The following is a 24989-nucleotide window of genomic DNA, read 5'->3' on the forward strand; positions in this document are numbered from 1 at the left end:
CCGGTGAGGTCAGAACGTCGTTCCCGCCGCGGCGCGTTTGTTTTGCTCCTCTATTTTGACGCGCCGAGCCCGGGTAACCCTGCCATGCCCTCTGCGTGTGGATCGAACAAAGCGCGTCGAGCCTCTCCAGCGAACTCTCCCCCCCAAAGATCAAGGATTCCTCGCTGTAAGTTCTCCGGATAACCACTTTGGCACCATCGGTTGTTTTCCTTGCGTTAGCCTGCTGTTAGCGCGCGGTTAAAGATGGATACGCGTTTCCTTAGTCCGATGGATTGGCACTCAATTTAGGGAAACCCCGATGCGACTGCTGGACAAAAATAATGGCAGGATTTTGGATGCTGTTGGCTGCCCGGGAGTAGAGCGGGCCCGCGCCGACGCGTGACAGTAAATCCACAGCATCACACATGCATACGAACGTTTCATTTCCCAAAGCGTAATTTACTCCACGACAAACGCGCGCCCGAGCGCTGAAAGGACGCACGGATACATCCACCGAGACAGACATGGAGCACACGGGGATCGAGGAGGTGAACCAGACGCACCAGCAGCAGCACGAACCAATCAGCTTCGGGATCGACCAGATCCTCAACAGCTCGGATCAGTCCAGCGGCTGCATGCTGCCCAACCGGACCGGCGACCCGGATTACGCGCTGGCCTCCAACGTCTACAGCAACGGGTACAACAGCGTCTACAACCCGGCCTGCTCCATGGCGGCGGCGGCGGCGGCCGGGCTGGCCGGCTCCTACAACGTCAACATGAACATGAACGTCAGCATGAACATGAACGTTAACGTGAACTCGGGCGGCGGCGGCGGCGGCGCCGGCGGGGTGATCCGGGTGCCGGCGCACAGGCCCATGCCGCCTCCGCCCGTCGCCGCCGCGCCGCATCCGCCCTCTTCGGCTCACCCGCCCGGCATCGGACCCGGTATCCCCTCGGTGCCCGGGATGGGGATGGGAAACGCGACAAACTTCACCTTCCCGTGGATGGAGAGCAGCAGGAGGTTCGCCAAGGACAGATTAACAGGTAAAAGGAGAATATTACGCACAGGAATCGCCTGAGATGTGTGGACGCGCTGTTTAGACCCTCGTGACCTCACAGGTGCGGTTCGGTGAACGTGAAATCATCTCCCGCGTCTCAGGGCTCGGTTCGTTTCACCTTTACGCAGGTAACCTGTAACCAATGCGCGCAACACGGACTCTGCTTCATTACGCTGCACGACAGGCTGATGAACGGCAGGAGAAATGGACTCGGACGTGCTGATGAATCAGGATTGGACCGTCGCTCTCCGTTCACAGCCGAGGACGGATAACGACGTTCACCGGCGTTTCACGAGGAGGAACGATTTGTTTTATTTTTATTTTGTCGGCATGTGAGCCAATTAAATAAATCAGGAAGATGAGTCATAATAGTGATAAAATATATCAGGATATTACAGCAAATAATAATTACAGGTCCCATTATTATTATTATTATTATTATTGGCTCTTAGAAGTCACATCTGAAAATACATTCTCAATTTTGCCACTAGGAGTAGCCAATGCAGCTTTTTAAAATTCTGAATTTAATTTACTTTTAATTTAGTCCACTTTAGCCGGATGTTTGGAGCCCAGACTGAAGCATTATGAAACATCTGATATTAATCAAACATGTCAGTTGTCTTTTTAAATATGATGGTGGATTTTACGTCGGTGACGTGGATCAATAATGAGGACGCAATAGTTTACGAAATAATTAGTTTATTAATTTATTGAACTGAAAATTATATTTTTTTCAGAGAACAGTATTCTAAACAAAATAAATTACAATTAGAACAATAATAATACTTATTAAAAACAAGTAGAAATAGTTAAATTAACTTTGTTTTTCGTTTTTAGTTAGTTTGTTTCCTACTCGTGTGCTTTTAATTTGCTTTTTATGTTCACATCGACCCAGTTTCCCCATAATCATATCTCAAAAATATAAATATAAATATTAATATACATTTTAATGAATATTTTTAATCTGATTTTTCATCGATCACCTCTAGTGGATCACCGTTAACATGCGCTTTAGACTGGCCATTAAAATATGATAAATTACGGAAAATTAATATTCCGTCTCCACCTGATTTTATGGGTTTCCATCACTGTCTGCTCATTTGATGCCATTTTATTCAACTCGTAATTTACCTTTTGGAAGGGGACGCTTCCTGCTTTCCTCTGATGACCTCATCGTTATGAAAATGAAAATGAAGAACATCATGGATTTGCGCGCCCCCGCCTCTCCACGCATTAAATATTCAGTTATCCGTTCTTTCCAGCGGATGAATTATTGAATACTGGGGGACGATACGTCAACTGCGCAAAGATACAGTGTAAATAGGCTTATCAATTCTACTCATAGTCACAGAGGGCCTCTCGTTTAATTTCTCAGCTTTCTGTCGCTGTAATTATTTCGCAGCCTATATCTTTCCACTGTATTGATCAGCCACACACACTCACACACACACACACACACACACACACACACACACACACACACACACACACACCGGATTCGGCCTGCTCCGTTAACTATAAAAGGCCGTAAATCAAAAGGACTATCATCTATCCTGGCGGGCAGAGCTCAATTTCAAGTGTTTCTCTCCGTCTCCGGTTCACGGGATGAAAACGGGCTCAGCGTGGGTCGGGCTCAGCTATGGAAGCCGGGAGGGAAGAGAAACCTGTTAAATTGCGCGATTGGGTAATCGCGTTTTTCATTTTGCCATTTAATTCGTGGTATAAGTCATGGGAGAATTTATCAGACCCAAGAAGGATAAAGCTTTGTGGCTTCTGAGGAAGCATGAAATCAGACTAAGAATAATAATACTAATATATGCTAATGAGTTTATTTTCACCAGCACTGACAGGACAGAGAAGAAAAGGCGATTTATTTTATTCTATTTTATTTTTATCTGATCGTTTAGCAGACGGATGGCGTTAAAACGTGGATTGATTTAATGCGTATAGAGGAAGTAATTTTATTTAACCTAATTTGAATTTGCTCGAAATTCCTTGATGGCTTATAAAGGGAAAAAAAGCAGGACATTTTTTTAACTACAACACGAAAAGAAAGTGGCAGGCAGCCCATCTTTCAATACAACACAGAATAAACTCTGAATTCGCTCCGTGTTTTACAGAATAAAATAAATGGGAATAAAATATGTAATTGTAATTGAGAAAATACATGATTGCCAATCGTGAACCCAAATATTAAACATATAATAATAATAACAATAATGATAATGATAATTATAATGATAATAAACGGGTGTGGGGCAGAAACACTGCCTCTATGAGCCGCTCCCGTCCTCCGGGTTCTGCCCTGATTCTCGGTGTGACAGAAGACCCTGCATGCGTTTCGTCCCGGATACTGTAATAAATGGCAATATATGTTCATGTTATATTTCAATATCCCCTTTAGAATCCTTCACGGATATATTTATTAGATTGCTGCGAAGGTAATATCCGCAGTGGGGAAGGGAGGCGCTGTCACCTGGAAGTGTTATTAAGTATAGCTGGTTTTATTATAGGAAACATGTTCTCCATGGTGGCATTTTATTCTTTGATATGCTTATGTTAAATTGTATTACGCGAGCAGCAGATTTAGTATTTCTGCACGTTTTTAGAGGCGAGGAAGACAAAGACAAGACGAGCCTGCTCGTTCTTTCTTCTCCTTTTATTGGGATTTCATTTTCTCTGCAGTTTGAAATGGTTTCGATTTTGTTTTCTTTTCGGTTTCCTGAAATTGTCTCATCTCATTTTGTAAATAATTAAAATCTGAAGGTTTAGCAACAGACTTTTACTTCACGGTATATTTTAGATAATTATTGCAGTAAAATTAGAAATTCTCCAATATTAATCTGATATTTATATGAATGCTATAAATGTGTGATGCTGAAATTAATCTCAGATTTAAAGTAAAAAATAATAATAATAACAGTTAAAAAATATTTTCAAAACAAAAATCACTTTAAACAAAACAATTCAGTCACGTGGGTTGTTTTCATCCGCAGCGGAGCAGGAAGACTTTTAATGTGACGCCGGTTCAAATCCATCCCGTTCGAGGAGCTCAGAGATCAAACATGAAATCCGTTCTCGCTGGCAGTCTAATATTAACGGGGGAACCTGAAGGCAGCATATCTGATTCCTGAACGTCACCTCGCGTGGCATCCGCAGCATCGCCAGCTTGTATTTATCAGCGTTTTGCATACTGCAGGGCAAAGCTTTTCTGCAGTTGGCAGGTCCGAACCTCTCCTGCTTGGGTTGCCCCTGAACGTGCTGGCGTGCGTGCGTGCGTGCGTGCGCCTGGTCCATTAGTGAGCGCGCAGATGGCCTGAAATAGACATCTAATGCAGCATTAGGCAGACCCGCCGCTGGGAGCAACAACAGGCCTGCTCGCTCTCAGCGTATCATCTGCACGTTGCGTGGAGTTTGGAGAGAGACCCCCCCCCGCCCCCAAGACCGTTTGGGTTCGAAACATAAAAAGTCAGCACCGAAAGGAGATCACGCTTTAGAACGAATGATTATCACAATAATAAAATCACTATTAAGGTCTTATGGAGCTGCCCCCCCCCCCCCCCCCCTTTAGTACCTTATATAGAAATATGAGAAACATCAGGGGAAATTTGTCACTATCATTACATGATTAAATACCACAGATGCCCGACCAGGTCCCAAAAGGAATTTGAGAGGGATACAATTAGCAGTTATTCTACTATTAAGCATCAGTGGAACAACCCAAGTCATAATATTGCAGGAATATTACATTTGGAGGAGGAATAAGAGGAGACGGACGCTTTCAGTCCGGATCAAAACGCCGTTAAAAGACTATTTCATTTCGGGGTCCACATCTGCATTGCTAATTTACAGCCAGGTGACGTCACCTCCACGTGACCTGCTGCAGCGTCACGCATTTCGCAAATCATTTCCTCGCGTCTGCCTCGATTTGCGGGCTCGTGTTCGGCCCCGCCGGGAGGCGGCGGCGGCGGCGGCGGCTCTCCCTGGAAACGATTGCCGAGCGCGTAATAGCGTCGTGTTGCGTTTACGGTTTCTCCATCCGAACCGCCGTCTGCGTGTTCGCAAATGAATTTTCAGGTTGCTCAAACGCCACGCCCCCCTCCAGGGACACCTATGCAGATGTTTTCATATTCATTTTGGCTTCTGGTGACAAAATAAACACAAATAAACAGCCTGTAAGACAGGAGGGGAACAGCTTGTTTGGGGGGGGGGGGGGCAAAGACGCAGGGAGCGCAGGAGACAGTTCCTGTTGCTGATTTTCAAAACGAGCTCGAGGGGAGTGGATCCATGGCCAAAAACGATCTCGTTACATTTATCGATCTTCTGTTTACCCTCGGCTGACAAAATAGACAGGATTCATAGATATTTTATGATGCAGACGATGCGTTGTTATTGAAACCCAGATATGTGAGGGAAGAACCATCAGACGGGCGCACAGGGGGGGTCAGGGTGCAGAGGACACGTAGCAGTCCATGTGATGAGACAATTATTGGTGATCAGTTCCGCAAACCAGCGGTGTATTTATGATGAAATGTATATCAGGGTTTTTTTTATTGGCTTCTTTGTGCCAGAATTGTATGTTGTCGGACGTCTGACTGTGATTGGCTGATCTGATCTTGATTTAGAGTTGCGTACCTGTCTGTCATCACTCGTTTCTCTAAATAGCATTGGTCTAATTCTTTAGCAACCCGCTCCGAATGCTAACCTCAGAAGCTACATGGCAGCAAACCACGTTAAAGACGCTGCTGCCCGTCATCCTGGCTTCCTTCTTGTGATTGGCTGCCTGTGCTCCAGATGTGGGACTTCACTGTGTCTCCCTTTCCTTTAGGGGAGCAGGCCGAAGAATGCCGAGTGGGAGAGCCGACGGGGGGGCCGGGTCCCGCCGGGTCCCTCTGTCCTCTCCCCAAGGGAGACATCAGCAGGGTCCCCGTCTGGAGCACTGTGGAGACATTAGCCAAATGCTATTACCCAGAGTTCGCTCACCTGCGAGACGGCAGTGGCCTTCTAGCAGACTATCCTTTCCCAAAGGGGGCTTGCCCAGGTGAGTCAACCCCCCCCCCCCCCCCAAACACCTCCCTTACCTCACCTGTATGTGACCTTTATGATCATTCCTCTTTTTCAAATACACAAGCGTAAAACATCATCAAACCAGTATACAAGACTGGTTTTCAGAAAATGGCAGCGGCTTATTGGTTTTAATGGCGTTTCCCGTCTTCAGCGTCTGGGCCTTCTGTTTTATCCACTCAAGGACTGTGTTTATAACATGCTTATAACCACAGGGGAGTTAATTAAACCATCAGAAGATCATTGGAGATAATCTTGATGTCCAAATGTCTCCAGATAGCCTTAATGCTAATGCTAACATTGTGATGTAAATCATCAAAATTGTAGGAGAGGATCAAACCGTTTCTCTCCCTTTCAGCCGCCCTCTCACCCTTTTCCGTGACCCGACGTATCGGCCACCCTTACCAGAACCGGACGCCGCCCAAGAGGAAAAAGCCTCGCACCTCCTTCAGCCGCGTGCAGATCTGCGAGCTGGAGAAACGCTTCCATCGACAGAAGTACCTGGCGTCGGCGGAGCGCGCCACCTTGGCGAAGGCCCTGAAGATGACGGACGCACAAGTCAAGACCTGGTTTCAGAACAGACGAACAAAATGGCGGTAAGCATGGCGTATAGTCACGGATCCAAACTGCTTGCTCAAAGTTTAACTTCAAACACGAGCAAAGTGCCCCCCGCAGCCGAAGCATTGGAAGGCGTCGTACGACACGACACCTGCTCTGCTCAGCCTTTGGCTGCCGGGCGAGGCCGCTTCACTCGACCAAGCACATTTAGTCCCGAGCCTCCTGAAAGGCCTTTCAGAAACCTGCTGTCCAAAGCAATACGGAAACACTCAGGAGGGATCCGCTGCCAAGTCCACGCGCAGACACAGACGCAGACACGCCCCGGCCTTTCACTTCATTCGAACCGTTGTTTATAGCCATTTGGACGTAAACGAGAAGGAAATGAAATTATGAAGCCCTGCCTGGAGTTAAAGGGACAGGACGCATATTTCAAGAAGCACATCAGGATCGGCTAATTGATCTTTCAGGCTTTTAATGTTTAAACAATGCTAAAGCCTTTTGAATCGAGTTTGGAATTTCACTCACTTTAAAATATCTATCTATATATTTCTTTTTAAAGCAATGAACATAAAGCAGTACAATTAGATTCACAGTCCTTTATCAATGTGGTACATTTATTCAAACAAGGAATCACAGCCACCAGCAAGCGAGCAATTCCCCCATGAGATGCAATAAAAATGGATTTACGGCATCAAGCTAAAACCCAAGACCGAGCGACGCGTGGCAGGCGACAAGGGGATCGGCCTAACTGGCTTTTCTCATTTCCTAGTTTTGCTTAGATTTATGCTGCCCCCCCCTCGTAGCGTGCACCCGATAGGACGAGCATGAGGGATGTCTTTGCGTGACGACTACGCTAGTAACAAGAGGATGATCGAATCAACAGCCGAGGAATCAGATTATGATAATGCTGTTAACAATAATGTGTGGCTAATGGATGGAGGCTGGCGTGCATGAAAGAGGCATTCAGAGGTGTGGCTGTGCCTATGATTTCTGTCGTTTGCATTTGATTTTTGCTTTTAATGGGTGCAATTTGCTCGAAGTGTTTGCATTATTAGCGATGTCTCAACTGAAAACTCTTCCTTGAGCCTTATTTTGTGTTGTTGTTGTTGTTGTTGTTGTTTTTTGGGGGGGCTAAAATGAACAAATCATAAGATTTTTCATCAATGCAGGAAATGATTTATGATACTTTCACAACTTTGCTTGTTATTTTTCACTAGTTTCTTACACATTTGCATATTTTTCCACTCAGCTCATCCTTCATCTCCAGTTTCTGCAGAGAAAAATTAGGCTAATTGCTAAAAATAAATAAACAAAATAAAAATCCTCCACTGTGGATCTTTTCCAACACAAATGCATCAATTTTTCCTTCTAAAGCGCATTTAAAAAGTGTTTTGATGCATTTTTCAGTGAAAACACACATGTGCAACACGTATAGAACTATAGGACGTGTTTTCCCTCTCTCCAGCACCTGTCACTCAATCTGATTCTGGACTGAAGTTTCTGACGCAGGTGTTGAGTAAACAGACAGAAAGGTCATTTGCATTTCCTGCACTGCTTCTATCGTTTTTCTCTCGATATTCCCTATTTGAGTTTTTGTGTTGTGATATTTTGAGATGCAGCACGAGTCCATCTCCTGCTTGTGCCCTGTAAAAGCTGAACATCATAAAGGTCTTATATACTCATACCTCTCCCCGTTGTCATCTCCTCCCTCCACCCAGGAGACAGACTGCGGAGGAGAGGGAGGCCGAGAGGCAGCAGGCCAACCGGCTGATGCTGCAGCTTCAGCAGGAAGCCTTCCAGAAGACGCTGAGCCAGCCTCTGCAGCCGGACCCGCTCTGCCTGCACAACTCCTCCCTGTACGCCCTGCAGAACCTGCAGCCCTGGGCAGAGGAAAATAAGGTGACCTCCGTCACCTCCGTGGCTTCTGTAGCGTGAATGCGTCGGTCAGCGTGAGAGTGTGGGGGTTAGAAAATGGGAGGGACAATGCTGGGATCGAAATGTGTGCGTGTCAAAGCCGACGGAACAAATGTGAGGAATCTCTTCGGCCTAATTCTGGTGTGTCTGACGTTCAGAAACGCAGCAACGTTGTGGGATCTTCATAGATACGGGAGACTGATTGCTTTGGGGGAAGAAACCCATTTTGATTGGACGTTGTGCTTCAGTTATTGGTCGTTACCAGCAACATGGTGGGAAAGCGTGTCTAGAGAGTTCCACAGTACAGGAGCTGCAGTTTGTCAAAATGAAGCCAGTCGACAGCTGTTATTTCACATATTTCAAAGTATGCTGAGTCATTTTTTCTGCCTCACACCAAGTTTTCGCTTTCCCTTCAGCTGACAGTCTAAAAGAGAGGAGGCCGCTTTATCCGAAAGTGCCAGAAAGCAAATGGACACCACTGTACATGCCCAACTATCAAGACTGCCCCCCCCCCCCCCCCAACCCCTCCCTCTTTTGCTGCCTCCGGATCCCACAGGAGGCGGCGGAGACTTGCTGCCGATAACGGCCAATAAAAAGAAAGAAAGAAAGAAAAAGAGACCTCCTGTTTTTCGCTTTTGACTTTGTACAATGTAGTAAATGCATGTTTCAACCATTTTCTGTGTGCACCCGGACGCAACCGCTGAAGTCAGCTGCTGTCGCGCCGGGCCGCGGCGTTCAAGCGGTAGCGGATTGTTGGAACTCCTGATGGCGAAATTCCTCACCATGTTCAATTGAAAGGTGTTTTATATTAAATGATATTGTGACTTTTTGAAAAGATGACAAACCTTTCTGTCGTTCTTCGCTGTCTTTGTTCACCCGCCGCCTGTGTCGCCATTATGAAACCGCGCAATAATGCTTTATGGTTTTAGCACGCTAGTTAGCCTCGTGGGATTCAGCCGTGATTACACATTAAAGTTTCAGGCCACCCAAAGGTAAGATACCGTTGAACCGTATCAGAACGCAATACCTTTTTTTTTATAATCCATAAAATGTGATGACTACAGCTCCCAGGTGTGAATTTGAAGGAGGGCGTTGCCAAAAAAATGGCGAGCGTGCTCAGCGAAACCCTCTCCGGATAAATAAAGGTTTGAAACCCGATGCCAGCTCAAATTGGAAAGCGAGTAGAGGAGAAAGTACAAGTTCTGCTGTTGCCAAGTGAGCATATGAAATGCAGCTGTCGGGTTTACGTGGTTCTTTTATTCCGCTTTAAGCAGAGCGGCAAATCTAGAAAGGACTGAAGGGATGGCGTGCTTACTCACGAACGACCCTGCTGCCTTTATTCTCGCTCAAAACTCCTCTTTTATCAGTCGTATCAGCCGACGCCCACGTGAAGAATGGAAATCTGAGCGCTGGCGAACTTTAATTATCCTCACTTCTGAGTTGTTGTTTTATTTTGTCCAGGTTTTATTTTGTAGGAATAAGAAATGTAAAGAAAAAGTTCAAGTTGTTGAGAAAAAAATGGCATTTATTTACAAGACGAGCTACCGGCGGCCTTCCTTTCTGGATGCTAGCTCCCGCCTCTGCTTTGTTTTGCTAGTTAGCGTTGTTGTCGAGGTGAACCGCGACCAGTTAGACACCAGACAGCCGCAAACATTTTTGTCATCGCCGCTATCAGCCGACGCTTATCGCACAAGTCATAACAAACAGCGAGTTTATCTGCAAGCACAATAAACACATCATTCCGGTTCCGTGCCCGTAAATGAGCCTCCATGAACCGCGAGCGTCACAGGAAACCGAACCCGACCGCATCGCGCCTCTTCTGCTCGCCGGCCAATCGCATTTGGCCGGCGAGCAGAGCCTTTCGTGGCGAATGGCGGCGTAAACACGCCGCGCCTTTTGTTGGGTTATCGACGGCATCTCGGGCCTCCGAGTCGTCGCTCAGAGCAGCTCGGCGATCCGGTTGGAGGCAGCTGTCTGCAGTAGCAGCCACCCCCGACAACCCCATCGGCTTTCTCTCCAACGCGAGTCGCTCTTTAGGCCTTCTGGCCTTGTTGGGATCCTGTCAGTGGTGACGCATCCTCTGCCCCCCTGCCCCCCCCCACATTTCCTCGGCTCCCTGAAGCTTTCATCTCCCTGTCTCGGATGCCTTGAAGACATGACATGGCCCATTTTAGAAAAGGTCCTCCCTTTACTGTTGTCCAAACTGTGCTTTGTGTTTTACTACAGGTGATTAAAGATCTACCCCCCCCCCCGCCCCTCCCCTACCTCCCTCTTGCCGCCAAAAAAAAAGAAGCCTCGGCCTCATCCAATAAAACGTCACCACAAGAGGAACAAGCGACTCCGGGTACATCAGACTTCCTATCGAGTTGAGCTGTCTGTTGTGCTCTCGGTCACGCGGTAAACATTTAACTCGCTCCAGGCGGCGCTTGTAGCTTCACCGGCTCCGCGCCGCCTGGCAGGCGTCCACTAAATAGTACACTTTATTTACTGCAGCCCGCAGTTTATTCCGTAAACTACCCACAATAACTCGTCATTTGCTGAATTCACGAGCATCGACTGTAAGCGACGGCCACGCCCGTCTCATTTCACCGTCCGCGCTGCATATATTCCGTTGGTGGTCTCGTTTGCAGAGACATTTACAAGACATTTTTATTAGCCACACTAACCGCCTCTTCAGTGTCTGTTTTAGTGACACATTTGCAAATGTATTCAAAGCTGAAAGTAAGGATGAGGGTGTTGCGATAAAGACAAACTGTATTTCCCTGTTCTGTTGTTTGTTTAAGCGCGGCTAACGTGCTCGCCGGGACTCTCTGAGGCACAGGCGCAAAAACGTGCCAAAAGCGGACGCGGACTCCGAGGGGTGTCGAGTTCTTTTCCCTCTTCTTTTTTTAAAAATTCTTTATTGGTCCAAGCATCCATGTGCAGCTGCTGTAGCCACTAGATTGTGCAGGAAGCTGCCTCGCTATGCCAAAACTATTTGATTGCCGCTAATGTGTTGACATGTGAGGCTCGGTTTGACAAAGGGCTTTCATGGTCCTGGAAACACTGCCACGGTCCGTTAGCTGCAGCTACTCGGAGAGTAACGCTTGAATATAGACTCCAAATCAACAACCCTTCAGCAATAAACCGTCGTTATGATGTGTGCATACTTTTTGGGAGAGCATTCCCGTCATAAAAGGCGTTCTTTGGGAGAAGGTTTTTTACATTGGGATGAAGAGGCCGCGGATGAAACTTGCCCCGTGTGGAAAACCAAACGCAGCCTGAGAAATAATATAAATTCTGATGGAGACTTTGAGTTGGCTCCTATATTCCGCCAGACAAATGAAACCAATGTTCCTCATGGGTTGTTTCAGGAGCAATTTTCCAGGAAACTTTCTGCCATGACACACAGCCACAGTGCTTCAGTGGGTGTGCTGGCCCAATTTGTTCAATTTTATTTTATTTTATTTAATCACATTAAACCTTAATTCAACAGATGAAGTGTGTGTGTGTTTTATTTTATTTTCTTTTTATAATAAAACTTTTAAGAAAACTGTCCAAAAAGAAATAAAGTTAAGCAAATATCTATAAAAATATCGATAAATATAATTACTATTAGAATTTAGAGGCCACGTTTTGCACGGCACATGCAGAGGAGAACGGTTGGCCTTTTTTTATTTTTTTTATTTTGCCGTTACTCATTACAGTTTGGACTGATGGCTGATAAGCGAACTGTTGGCTGGATGGTGGGGGGGGGGAGATCCTGCAGCATCGAGCCACTTCCAGCAGACTGAGGTGAAGAGGGATGAACTCTGTCTGCGCTCTGACAGCATGACGGGGACATGACAGACACGCACGATCCTCTCACGCGCGCTCACTTCCTTCCATTCGCGCGCACGAAACGTGCATAACGCAAACTGAGAGCACACACGCACACGAGTTTGAACGTCATCCTCCAACAATTAGGCGAATTAAGCAAATCTATTGAATAGTAAACATTGAATGCTTAGAAATAACGAGTAATAAATGGAAACTTGCTTTCGAAAGAGGCTTTGATGACGTAAGAGGGTTTGTCAGCGTCAACAGATGTTTAAAAAAAATAAAAAAATAAAAGAAAAAGCAAGCTTGTGTTCCTTCACGAATCTCTACGCGCAAAGCAAAAGCGTTGAGTGACTTATCGGTCGTGAGAGTGGACGTGCACGTTAAAAGCTTCTCTTCTCAGCCGTGCACGAGAATGACTCATTCCTTTTATCGCTGGCACTGCAGCTCAGTGACTCAACATCTGGCCGACACGGGCAGCTACTGGCAAACTGAGGTTAACTGTAAGATTAGACATATCGCAGATTGATTATATTTGGTTCGAGATGCTGGCGTCTTGAGGTGAATTATCTTTCGTCACGTTGTCAGAGAGCCAAAGTGGAAAAACAACTTTTTCTGCTCCAAAAAAATAAAATCTGTCAATACTAAACTGGAATATCAGAAGGACTGCTGCGCACATAAACTGTCCAGGAAATTGCTTTTATTTTGGCAGGAAGTAAGAAAAGGCCTTTCAGGAAAAGCCCTCAGCAGCTTTAGAACAACCGATCAGGCTGAGAGCAAGAGGATGAATGCATCATGTCAAAAATAAGAAATTTAAAGGGACGTTATGTATTCAATAATCTCATATTGAAAATACAGTGTTAAATATGTGGGTTATAATTAAATAGCGGAATATGTTCACATTATTTTGTTTTTCCAGTGCCCTTCTGAAGCATACAATTTGGAAAGTTTCATAAGAGAGTAATATCTCTTCTGTATTATATAAGACTGCATCGGCGTTTAATTTTATTATCAATATTTTTAACTACCACCGAAGACTCTTCAAAGACTTCACCAGCCCCCAGGGCTGGACTTTTAATATCACTGGCCAAAGGCCTCTTTTATTCAGTCTAAAACATCACATTAAACGATGGACATTGGGGAGAATATCCCAATCTTATTATAAAAGACGCAATTATTAATATTTGAGGAAGCCGTCACAAATTAGGAAGATAAAAACAACTTGCCATGGCCTTGCAGATGTTGAATAAAAAGCAACGGGACTTCTGCTTATGGGATGTTTCACTTCTCATCCAAGAGGCTTCCTCAGGTCTAACTGGATGGTGGAGATCTCATTTAAATATTTACAAATAAGCCTTTATTGTATTATTATTATGTATAAAATCAAACTTTTAAATTGTTGGTTGTATTTATAAATACTTATTTCCTGCAGGCGGTTCACTGTAGGAAGACCTCAGTCTTCATTACGACAGCTCCATCTAGCGTCCATCTATTGCAATGATTAGTTTCGTCAGTCCCGCCTCATTTCTAATCCTATTGGTTCATGCAGTTTAGAAGATTGAGCACGAGCTGCTTTGCCATTGGCTACGCTTACGTGTCTTCCGTCGTGTCAGACGAGTTTACGGAAGTTTAACCACCCACCACAAAGATGGAGGAAGATTTCCCAGAAACGAGCAGACCGCAAATGTATTTATTTGGTGAGCGCCCTCGTTTTGACAAAAGTCATAGTTTTTTGGTCGCACAATCACGTTAACTTCTATATTATTACGTACAAATAACAATTCTAGAATATTAGTTGATGAAAATTAGCCAAATAGCTGGCTAACCTGCTCGCGCCAAATCGGCTCTTTTGTTCGCTAACGTTAGCCGAGCAAAGTGTGGGAATGCGACGCGATAGGAAAGACCGAACGCTCGAATCCCAAACTGGTGCATGTTGCTCAATGTGCGTGTGAACGCAGCGTTAGTTACACTGTGGTCGTTTCCCCAGGCTGTACCCTGAAATCAGACAGACGGGAGTTCAAAGTTGACGTCGACGACGACGATGCGGAGCAGCAGCTTTCACTCAAAGCAGTAAGGAGGACATTCCCTGCACTGTGATGACGTCACCGTGCGTGTCGTTGGCCGTCTCGTTTTGCTGTATTGCCACGAAACGGAAAAGGCTAATAGTCGCTGGCTTCTAGTCAATCCTGATTGTCCAGAGAGGGTCACCAGCAGTGATGCTAGCGCGAAGACGCAGAAACGTGGAGGCGGCTTTCGTTGCCAGTCTGCTGTGCTGTTTTTCCAGGTGTGCCTGGGAGCCGAGGCCGAGGACAAGTTCCACATGGTTGAAGTTGAGGCTCTGACTTACGATGGAAAAGCGACCAAAGTGCCGCTGGTTGTTCTGAAACCATCCGTCATGCCCTCCGTGAGCGAATCGCTAATAGTTTTATTATTGTAGGTGCTGTATTTCATTTTGTCACATTAAATTGCTCATTTTGTGTTCTCCAGATGAGTTTGGGCGGATTTGAGATCACGCCGCCCGTTACCTTTCGTCTGCAGTCTGGCTCCGGACCAGTTCACATCAGCGGGCAGCATTTTGTCAGTGAGTATTGCGGCAGCATTTGTGGGTGGGGGGGGTCATTTAATCTCCATTAAGACCCTTGTGTGCTGTTCGGCTCTGCGGGACCCGTTTTAACTTTTTCTTAAAAGAAAAATGAATACAATTAATTAATTTTTCAAACTGAGACTCACTGACTTCGGCTCATTTTCTGTGAAGAATACATATTTAATGACCACACACCATACACCCCCCCCCCCTCCCCCCCTACACATTTCTATTACATATAAGATGTCCGGGTCCAGTGATGTTCTGTGTACCGCACACATGCGCACGCACACGCACACGCACACGCGCACGCGCACGCACACACACACCTGATGGAGACGCCCCCAAGAAAAACCAAGGAATGAGACTTGTCCTCGACATGTCTCAGGGACTCGGTGGACACAACATCACACGCGACAATTATTTTACGTCACACAAACTGGGACAGGAGCTCCCGAAGAGGAAGCCGACCGTGGAAAGGCGTCGGTGAGACCACAAACCGAGAGAAGAAAACATATCCCCAGAACCGCAGCCTCTGCAGCCATGCTGAGGAGGATTCAGGAGGGGAACGCTGGTGCCCTGCCCACCCAACCCACAGAACCACAGTCTGCAGAGCCTGAAGTAAGTGTGTGGTGCTGTTGCAGTGCACGTCTTGAGAGAGAGAGAGAGAGAGAGAGAGAGGTGTCGGTAAAATTCCTGACCTTTCTGTCATTCTAGGTTGTGAACACCAGCAACAAGAAGAAGCGGTGCGAAGTGTGCCGACCAGAGATGGACAGGAAAACACAATATACATGCATCAAGTGCAAAAAGTATATCTGCAACACACACACAGTGAAGCTCTGCCCCTCGTGTGTTGTATAGGCTAGCGGCTAAAGGCCATGTGTTCAATGGGGCTGATGTGTTGTCTTGACGTTTACGTTTACTCTGTGTTCATGTGTCCATCTTGTGTTGTGCACCTGAATGGGTTAAATTTCAAAGAAATAAAAGTCGGTAGTTTTGAAAAACCTTGCTTCACTTGTAAATTTGTTTCCACTCGTATCTTGATTTGAATTGATTTTTTTTTATTAAGTTTTAAATAATACGTTATAAATGTGACCTAACAAAGGTAAAGGGCAACTATTAACCATATATATTGTTTATACTGCTTGTCATTGGGATGAGGGAAACATCTGTTCAGTATTTTAACATAAAAGTGTTTGATTGTGAGGCATTAAAAGCCACAAAATGCAACGGGTCCATCAGACCCACGGACGCTGGCTGAGTAGCACAATATGAACAGCACACAAGGGTTAAGGGTTACATCTGCACAGTTCTCCTCATCTGTGTTTGCCTTGTAGGTGTGAAGGAGGATGAGGAAGATGAGGAGGAGAATAACTCCTCACCAGTGAAGCGGCCTGCCAGCCTGATGGCGGGGAAGAACCCTCCAGTGGTAGCGACCCCACTTTGTTTGGATCCATTCACCAGATCAGGGGAACAAATAGGATTAACACTGATATATTTCTAATGGACTGTTTACTTTGTGATCGTATTCTATCACAGAAAGGTGATGCTGTGAGATATAATGTTGTTTTAATCCTGTACAAATACACCAAAACGCTGCTGCTGAGCGTTCCCGTTAAAACCGATGATTTATTCCCATTTAAGAAAAAACTAAAGATCGATTCTGATGACGACGAAGATGACAGCGATGAAGACGATGATGAGTATGCTATTTTCATTCCTCTTTTTTTTTTTTCTCAATCGACAAAAATCTGCCCGAAAGCTTCGTCGAATGCACAAATAATATCGGGATTTGTGATATTGCTATTGATCCGTCTTTATCGATCTGCTCCTGTTCATAGCGATGACGATGACGATGATGATGACAGCGATGACAATGATGTGAAGCCCCAGAAGAAATTTGGAAAGGAAGTCGTAAAAGTAAGACTGGCCTGTTTTTTTATTTTGCTTCACGTGATCCGTGCTCATTTCACGACTCGGTTTCGGTCTCCAAAGACGTCCGATGTCCATTGAAGTATTAAACGAGGCAGATGAATTCAAACACGGCTCCACCTGCGTCCCCCAGACTGCCGTAGTTCAGTAGAAGCACATGAGTGCAGTTTGGACTAAGGGATGAATGTTTGGATGGAGTTGATCAGGATTTCTTTTGATCAAACTCAACGCCCCTGTCGGTCTCCGAAGAGGAAACCAGTTTGAAATGTTTCCAGTCCCCGACTGTCCACCAGGTGTCAGGGTAGCCGTTCCCCACATTGCTTCAGTCGCCCGCGCCCATTTACATCATTAAACTCCTGCACACATCGTCCTGAAGCGGCATTTCCTGTCTCTGGGGGCCCTTCCCTTTGCTGCACCCGCCGACCATCCACCTTTTTGGACGAGACAAAGCGTGGAAACCTTTTCATCCTGTTTGCTCACCTTGCCCACCTGTTTTCCACGAGTAAACCACAGGGTCCGTCCGAGTGGCCTAATGATCGCATTTCTCCTCTGTAATCTACTCGACTTCTCGCCGTCTCAGCAACAAGGCGGCGCTGTGTTATCCTGCACAGAAACACACACACTGAAGGATTTATACACACGTGTGCGTGCCTGCGCCGATGCTCAAAGGAACAATAAACATGCATACGTTCTGGCTCGCACCGAAACACAGTTGTGGGAAACATCTTTCCCCATTTCCCTGTAACTCTGCATGTCTTTGTCCCTCAGTCATCCCATTGTTAATATGATTGCTCCTCTTTTCAGCGTCGCACCTGGCCTTCGCCTTTGAACGCTTGTTTTTGCATGTTAACACAACCGCTTGCAAGTGTGTGTTTGTGTGTGTGCGTATCGGCTTCGTCTCGGCGTCGGTGTCTGTTTGTGATTTCTCTTAAAGAAAAAAGAAAAAAAGAACTTGTTATCCCAGCGCAAACGGTGCCAGGCGAAAGATCAAAGCGGGGCAGATGCACATACCTGGGACGTGAGCGCCGCTGCTCGCCGCTGCTCGCCGCGGGGCCAGGTGACAGCTGAGCGTTTGTCACCTGTTGACTTCTTCTCTTGTACTGCCTTCCCCTCCACTATTTGACCCCCGTACCTGAAATAAATAAATATCTACTTTAACTGCGCAATTTAAACACTGTAAAAAATAAGGGCGCCACTTGTGTTTGGATGAGTTCCCTGTAAAGCTCGACACAGTTGCACCATCAGCAGGGCAACACAGACACACGTGGGATGCGCCATAAGATAAGAGCCCCACTTGAAATGTTTTGCCTTTTAAAAGCATCGCCACGACGATACATTTCTCCTCTTCGCTTGAGACGAGCGTCACCATTTTGACAACAGAGCGGCTTGCCAGTGCCGACAACAAAAAAGTGCAATGAGAAGAAGTGTTTCCTGTGAAGACTCCGACTCTGCTCAGACAGGACTGGCCGACGGCCCGCCTGTTTCTGTCCTGGGGAGGGTAACACTCACTGAACGTCCCTGGTTCAGGTTGATATCCATTAGTTTGATAAATAGTAGTAGCGTTTACCCAATACCTCTTTTAGTATCGCAGCACCAAAAACATTTTTGCACATTCAGTGCTGCTGGTTCACATAAATATCATTCTGTCCTCCCATCTGGAAACAGTTTTTAGTTTTCTACTGTGATGCTGCGACTGGCCTTGGAATTCCTCACTTATTGGATAAATAGCTTGTTATTTATTTAAAAGTTTGAGGAGCATCGATCGCATCGATCGGCTGCTTCCTGCTGCTGCCTTTTTATTGGCAGGCGTTAGCGCCTTCACCGTGTTAAGTGTTCAGTGTCTTTTTATTAACCCGTTTATTCTTAGACATTCATAAAACCCCACACAATGAAAATCCGTTGGCTACGAAAACCCAAATCCGGGTAGCGGACGGCACCCGGCGGGTCGTCGCATCGTCGGCCGATTTGCAGGAGGCCTAATGTTTTTCCGAGCCGCGCTGAAACAGACTAACAGTGTCTTGTGTTGTCAGGCGCTGCTGTAGGAAATAACGTGTAATTGCCTTGTAGCAGTTATGTCAACACAGGCAATTACACCTCTAGCCCATTCCAAGGCGAACGCCAGTGATTGCAAGGAAAGGCTCGGTGCGCAGGAAATGCATGTACTTGCCTCGGCTATTACAAGGTAATTACACAGGCAATGGCAACCTGACGGGAAGGCCTCCAGTGTGGAGGACAATGACAGGTTATTGGGGCGCTGAGTATCTGATTAGTCACAAATGACCGAGTGTGTCTCGGTCTTCCTCTGTCATTTCATGTCGCGTTGCTGCCTGGAGCTAATTTCAGTTTTGGTTGAACTTGGTTCGTGGTCCAACTTGCGGATGGAGAAATGTATTTCTCCTGAGATCGTCAGGATAAAATATGGATTATTAAAACCAGGACGGCTGTTAATCATCCGATATATGATATATTTAATATGTCGTGTTTTTCTTTTCAGAGCTTAGAGTCTCCGGCGAAGAAGCTCGACAAGACTCCGGTGAAACAAAACGGCCCGATGGGAAAGCCTCCTTCCAAGGTAGGACAGGCTCCGTCGCCTGCTCAGCCTCAGCTTCTTCTGCTCAACCAGCGCATCGATTACTTCAGATAATAACGTGGAAACGGGGGGAAGATCGGAAGAGATCTTTACCGACCCGTTTGCTGCTGTGTCTGAAAAGCCTCTTTATCTGCCAGCATTACTTCCAGTGAGAGACTCAGTCAAAAGAACATTGTCTGCGTTCGTCATCATTAAAAAAAAACCACTGCGCTTTGATTTGTTCGGGTGTACAGCAGGAAATACAGCGTAACCACTTCCTCTACAGGCGTCCACCCACAATGCACAGCACGTTTAATCCACCTGAGCCTGATAAAATAAAGTTAGCTGTCAGTTAAAACAGGACAGAACAAAAATGGAACGAACACACCTTTGCTCAGCCTGATCGGTAAGTTCTGGGATGGAACAGCCGCCCCTTAAAACCCAAAGCTTGAACTTTCTTGAAGCAAACACACCTGACCTCCGAACAGGTTTCCTGGAGCAAGGTTTAAACCCGTGACCTCGTGGCTGGACCCCCCCGATCCTGCGTTACAGCCACCTTTGATCCCCACCTCGACCAACACAAGACGCACACTGGGGAATTCAAATGAGGCAGCTTCTCTGCAACTTAAGAATCAAATTCACCTCTTGCTGGGATATTAAAAGAAAAGACCGTGCAGCATTGTTCTCCCTCTTAAAAAGAAAGCTGTATAATTCTTGTAATGTTAAACACTGAGCCGTCGGATCACTAAATGTCCTGAGATGAGAGAGTGACCCCCCCCCAAGGGGACACCGTTGTCAGTGTGTGGGAGAATGCAACTTGGTCTGCGGTGGCGGTCGTCCAGACGTAACAGCGTGGCTCTTGAAATGCCCGGGGGGGACGGGGACGCGCAGCCATCCCCACCAGATGAACTCTCTGGCCTGGTGAACTGCCCTCACCCCCCCCCCCCCCCCCTCTACCACCTCTTCACACCCCTCACTTCCTGGACACACCTTCTCCCAATTGCTCTCATTACTGCCGTTTGATGTCTCGCGCTTCCAGATGCCCCCGAGGAGCGGGAGCGAGGAAGCGGGCGTGGATGTCTGTTTTTCTTCTTTTAATAAACGCAGGTGACTGGCCGTCAGATCGGCTCGTCAGATGTGCTGCCAGCTCCGTAGTTCTCACCTCTCCGCTGCCCGGCTTCTTGCGTAACGGGCTCGACACGAGAACCGTCCGACTCGAGCTGCGCTGATCCGCCGTAACTTCATCTCGCAGCTGGCGTCTTCTGATTGATGGGCTCGCAGAGGGCCGATGCTTTCAGCCACACGTCACAGTCGTAAAGTTGAGAGCCGCTCGCCTCGGGCTTCTCCCAGAAGCGTGAGTCATTGTTTTAGCGTGGCTGCAGCAGGTGCCTCTGTTGTTCACACTTATTGACTTTTCCCATCGGCGTCGGGACGGAGCTCTTCTGTCACGAGCTCCAGACGCGCCCAACAGCCGCCCTTTCACACGGGTAATGTCGGATCATTTTTGTCGTACGCCTGCGTGTCCGTGACCCCGAGGAGAGCTCGGGGAGTCGACGGCTGTAGATCCGCACCGTTGTCTTCTCGCATTTATCTCTCCTGAGCGACTTCTCGATGGGATCGAGGATGCGGCGAGGATTTCTGGACCGTGCAGATCAGACGTGTGCCTGAAGAACACGGGAATGTCTGACCCCATTTCCTTACATGAGTCACAGTTCCCAGTCGCATGATGCTTTCCCACAGACACGGGCCCCCGGGGGCCCCGGCAGAGCGACAATTATCCGTACCCTGACAGACTGATGAGCAAAGGTGTCATAACCGCGTGTTCGCCCTGGATTGAAGACGAGCGATTACATCGAATGACGGCGTGCTTGTGATTAGGTTCCGTGTCTTGTGGCATCTGTAATCAGTGTCTGGCCGAGATGAAAAAGCTGGCTGGCTTTGTGTGTTTATCAGCTGTTTCGGGTCCACAGCTGTCCTTTGGAAGCACAGAGCCGTCCATAAATTATAGATACGCGGCGCCGTCTTCTGGCCGGGAGCTAGCGCGCGCTCGCTTTGTGGTGTGGAGTGTGTGTTTCAAGGTTTCCTTTGCTTTATGCCTTTTGATCTGCGTCATAAAAGGCACTTCTCTCGGGGACAGGGACACATAATTGCATTTTAGTTTGCTTTTTTCTTTTTTTTTTTAACTAGAGGGAGGATTTATTTTCTGTTGCTCATTCCACCTGTTTTTAAATTCCAAGCCTTACGCCGGTCTTCATGGCCTGGAGTTGCTGAAGGTGTTTGAAGTATGAAGTCGCAACACATGGCATTTCTTTATTGCTTTTATCCAAAGAGCGTTCGAGTTAGAGGTCAGATAGGGAGCGCCTGCTCTGAATTTTTACGAGCTCCAATTATGTAAGTAAGAAACGGCTTTTGGATTCCACTTGCTCATTCCTGAGCGCAACGCCTTTACCAACCTGCTGCAGCGGCCTCGGGTCGTCAGACGATGACGGACATGTCGAATATGTCGGGGCTTCTCTTTGCGATGGTGGTCACCCTTCAGAAAAGCAACAGAAGAGGAGCTTGAACTACCTCGGGGTTGGGTTTAAGCCAGGAACGTCAACAAAGCTGTGGTGTAGCCGTCAGTTCCAGAGATTGGAACGCGAGCTTTTGGCTGATGACACAAGAGACGCGATGCTTTTTTGGCTGGGATGGAATTGAAATTTCAATGATGAATTCACTTCATGCAGACCTGACAACCTCCGGGAACGATTTGAGTTGCCTAAAGTTGCTCACGAGCTGCAGAACTGTGTTGTCTTTGACATTAAGGTGAAATGAGATGAGATGAGAGGAGCTGATTGTGGCGAGTCGGCGGTGACGCTGCAGAAATATCGTTAGCGTGTGCTGCAGTCAGGTTGTCCACACATGCCCACAAACAGCTGCCCCCCCCCGGAGCACGTTGGCAAATCAAGGTTTGAGCCTGATATGAAACACGCATCCAAACCCGCTTACAACCGACCAGCGGCGAAACATTTACCGGACAACCGTCGGTTCGCCGTGTTTTGTTTATATGCACTTCTGTCAAATGGCTATAAATGAAACCCTGTAATTCCACCGGATTCCACGCTGGCTTTGCGTGTAGAGACAAGATTTCTGGCTTGCCTAACATGCAGTCATGATGTGTGTGTGTGTGTGTGTGTGTGTGTTGTTGTGTCACATTCATGCAACTTCTAATTTAGGACCTCTGAGGGTCCGGACACACCTGTGGGCCTGCTAGTTCTATGCTAATGCTACGCTGTTCCTCACAAACAGGAAACGGAGGGATCAAAGATGACTTTGTGACTTCGATCCTCCAACTATGTAGAGCAGGACATTGTTTTATTCTTGTTTGAGGCATTTACTTGGTTTGTCAGTAAAATGTTTTCTTGCGAACATGCGTGAAAGCACCGAGTGCATTTTAGCCTTTTATTTCCGTGTGTCAGTTGTTCAGGATTCGCCGTCGAGGGAGCAACAAACCTGACAAAGAGTCTCTTTCTCATAGCAGGGTTAGGGCTTGCCCTCTCCTGCTCGCAAAGAATAAAAACAATTTGTACCTGGAAAAAAAGGAAGACGGCATAATTAGATTTTCAGGCGCTCTTATTTTCTTCACGCTGGTTGTCCATGCCAAGTGTCTAAACACAGATACAGTCTAAACGTGTCAGGATAGGCCTGTTGGCTGGCTGTTGATGTTGGTCAACAAAAGGATGAATTGCAAGCGACTTTGTTGTGATTGTTTCAAACGGAAACGCAGGAAAAAATTGCAATCGCAAAAATCTGAGCCGAAAGAAATGGCAGTAGTTCAGATTTTATCTCCGCGTCTGTGAATTTCTCTGTTTGACCAATCAATCAGCGTTTCTTATCTAGCTATTATATATTTTTCAAGACACCCACCCCTGGAAAAGGCAAAGCCCAGGCCGGCCCGTCTAAATCGCTCTCCGTGACTGAGATTAAGAACAAGTTGTCCGCGGGAGCCAAGGAGGTAAGGCTGTCACCCTCGCTTGCAAAGTACTGCACTTAATTGAACGTCTGACGTGCGGCTAAGCTGATGATTTAACCGCCTTTCTCGGCAGGGAAAATCACTTCCGAAGACAGAGCAGAAGTTTGAGAACTTTGTGAAGAGTTCTTATAAAATCGTAGACAAAAAGGTAAGTCCTCGGTTTCAGTGTTTCTGTCGGTTTTCGTTTTCTCCTTCAACCTTCCATGCAAACTGAAATATTCCGGTTGGTAACCGTGGATGCTTTTCCCGCGATGGATAACAGGACTGCCTTATTGTTCCTCGCGGCGTCCCCGTGCCTTCCTCTGCCCGTTATGCCTCCAACATCAACAGCGCGGCGTGCTCACCCTTTGAATTATATCCGTCTTGTCTTGGTGGGCTCTTTCGCGGTGGAATGGGAGTAGACCTGCCAAGGCGAACTCTTCCTCGGTGATTTACTGCATTGAGTGTCTTTTGTAGCCTTAATGAAGGGACTGGCGGTATGCGGATGGTACCAGTCTCTTTCACGTTCAAGGTCTTTGACCAGAGGGTTTTTCTAAATCCAGAACTTAAATCTTTTCTAGCGCCGCTTGTCATTTTTGAAGAAAAACAACAGCCCTGGCTTATTATTTTACCGGGCCTGAATGAATCACCAGAAACACCTTTAAGTTAAGGCCGAATTATTTCAGTTTACTTGACATGCTTTTTCTGTATTAAAGCACCTGTAAGGGGGGGGGGGGGGGGGTCGCTTGAAAGGAACTGTCAACTGTGCAGCTATGGGCGCAGGTGAAAGCTCTTTAGACTGATGCAAGGAAACGAGGAAAACGAGTGTGTGTGAGTGTGTGTGTGTGTGTGTGTGTGGGGGGGGGGGGGGCGTTGTAGTCGAAGTGAGTCACGGCGTGAAGCTCTGCGGCGCTTCCTTCAGATGATTTCTAATTGATCTCCTCTCCTTTCTGCTCCTCAGGTAGTCAAGGACCTCTGGAGTTTTGTACAAACGCTGAAGGTTGCGAAGAAGTAACGAACCTTGTGTTTAAAGGCACAGTCGGCAACGCGTCCTCCTGTCATGTCATCGATGCTAGCTCTGATTGGGAGCGAACAGAAGCACTGAGTGCGAAAAATGGGAAGAATAAAACGAGTTAATTTCCGCGTCCTCATTTTGCTGCGGTGCTGATCGGCACCACCTACAGGAAAGGTTGATGCCGCCACCAGTTCAGAGCTGAGCTCGTCTTGTGTCGCTTTCAAACGTAGAACTTTTAATTTTACCATTTGTGCACCTGCAGGCCATAAAGGTTTGCATCTGCATATTGTTATTTTTTACAGCAGATTAAATTCATTCATTTGAACTAAAGCTCATCTTTTCTTTTGTTCTGTATCTGAAACATAGCAATATTTTTTATATCAACACAAAGACTCACTAAACGTGATGTTTTCAAACTCTGCTCATAGAAGTCAAACGTAGATTCTTGCGTAGAAACGACAGGAAATCCAGGTGTGTGTGTGTGTGTGCGCGCGCGCGTCTTTTTCCTTCCCTGCAGAGGGTGAGAT

At 46.7% G+C, this 24989-nt stretch overlaps 2 protein-coding genes across 2 annotated transcripts; both read left to right on the forward strand.

Moving 5' to 3' along the window:
• The first annotated feature begins 503 nt into the window (after nt 1-503).
• On the forward strand, nt 504-8594 carry tlx2 (T cell leukemia homeobox 2). Its single transcript, XM_068740649.1, has 4 exons — nt 504-1023; nt 5866-6078; nt 6460-6697; nt 8378-8594. The coding sequence occupies exons 1-4, from the start codon at nt 504-506 to the stop codon at nt 8592-8594; spliced, it is 1188 nt and encodes a 395-aa protein (XP_068596750.1).
• A 5425-nt stretch (nt 8595-14019) lies between these two features.
• LOC137895000 (nucleophosmin-like) lies at nt 14020-24761 on the forward strand. Its single transcript, XM_068740477.1, has 11 exons — nt 14020-14068; nt 14359-14441; nt 14656-14775; nt 14859-14952; nt 16293-16384; nt 16600-16658; nt 16797-16875; nt 19382-19459; nt 23355-23450; nt 23542-23616; nt 24409-24761. The coding sequence occupies exons 1-11, from the start codon at nt 14020-14022 to the stop codon at nt 24460-24462; spliced, it is 879 nt and encodes a 292-aa protein (XP_068596578.1). The 3' UTR covers nt 24463-24761.
• Nucleotides 24762-24989: the final 228 nt, after the last annotated feature.

This window comes from Brachionichthys hirsutus, chromosome 6 (genome assembly GCF_040956055.1).
Source record: "Brachionichthys hirsutus isolate HB-005 chromosome 6, CSIRO-AGI_Bhir_v1, whole genome shotgun sequence".
Classification (NCBI taxonomy): Eukaryota; Metazoa; Chordata; class Actinopteri; order Lophiiformes; family Brachionichthyidae; genus Brachionichthys; species Brachionichthys hirsutus.

What these genes read in the sequence shown, in the direction of transcription:
- tlx2 (XM_068740649.1), top strand. Translation starts at nt 504, where the DNA reads ATGGAGCACACGGGGATCGAGGAGGTGAACCAGACGCACCAGCAGCAG. An exon ending in CCCAAAGGGGGCTTGCCCAG is followed by an intron (nt 6,079 to 6,459) that starts GTGAGTCAACCC and finishes TCTCCCTTTCAG; the next exon opens with CCGCCCTCTCACCCTTTTCC. An exon ending in AACAGACGAACAAAATGGCG is followed by an intron (nt 6,698 to 8,377) that starts GTAAGCATGGCG and finishes CCCTCCACCCAG; the next exon opens with GAGACAGACTGCGGAGGAGA.
- LOC137895000 (XM_068740477.1), top strand. Translation starts at nt 14,020, where the DNA reads ATGGAGGAAGATTTCCCAGAAACGAGCAGACCGCAAATGTATTTATTT. An exon ending in AGCGATGAAGACGATGATGA is followed by an intron (nt 16,659 to 16,796) that starts GTATGCTATTTT and finishes TCCTGTTCATAG; the next exon opens with CGATGACGATGACGATGATG. An exon ending in TTGGAAAGGAAGTCGTAAAA is followed by an intron (nt 16,876 to 19,381) that starts GTAAGACTGGCC and finishes TTTTCTTTTCAG; the next exon opens with AGCTTAGAGTCTCCGGCGAA.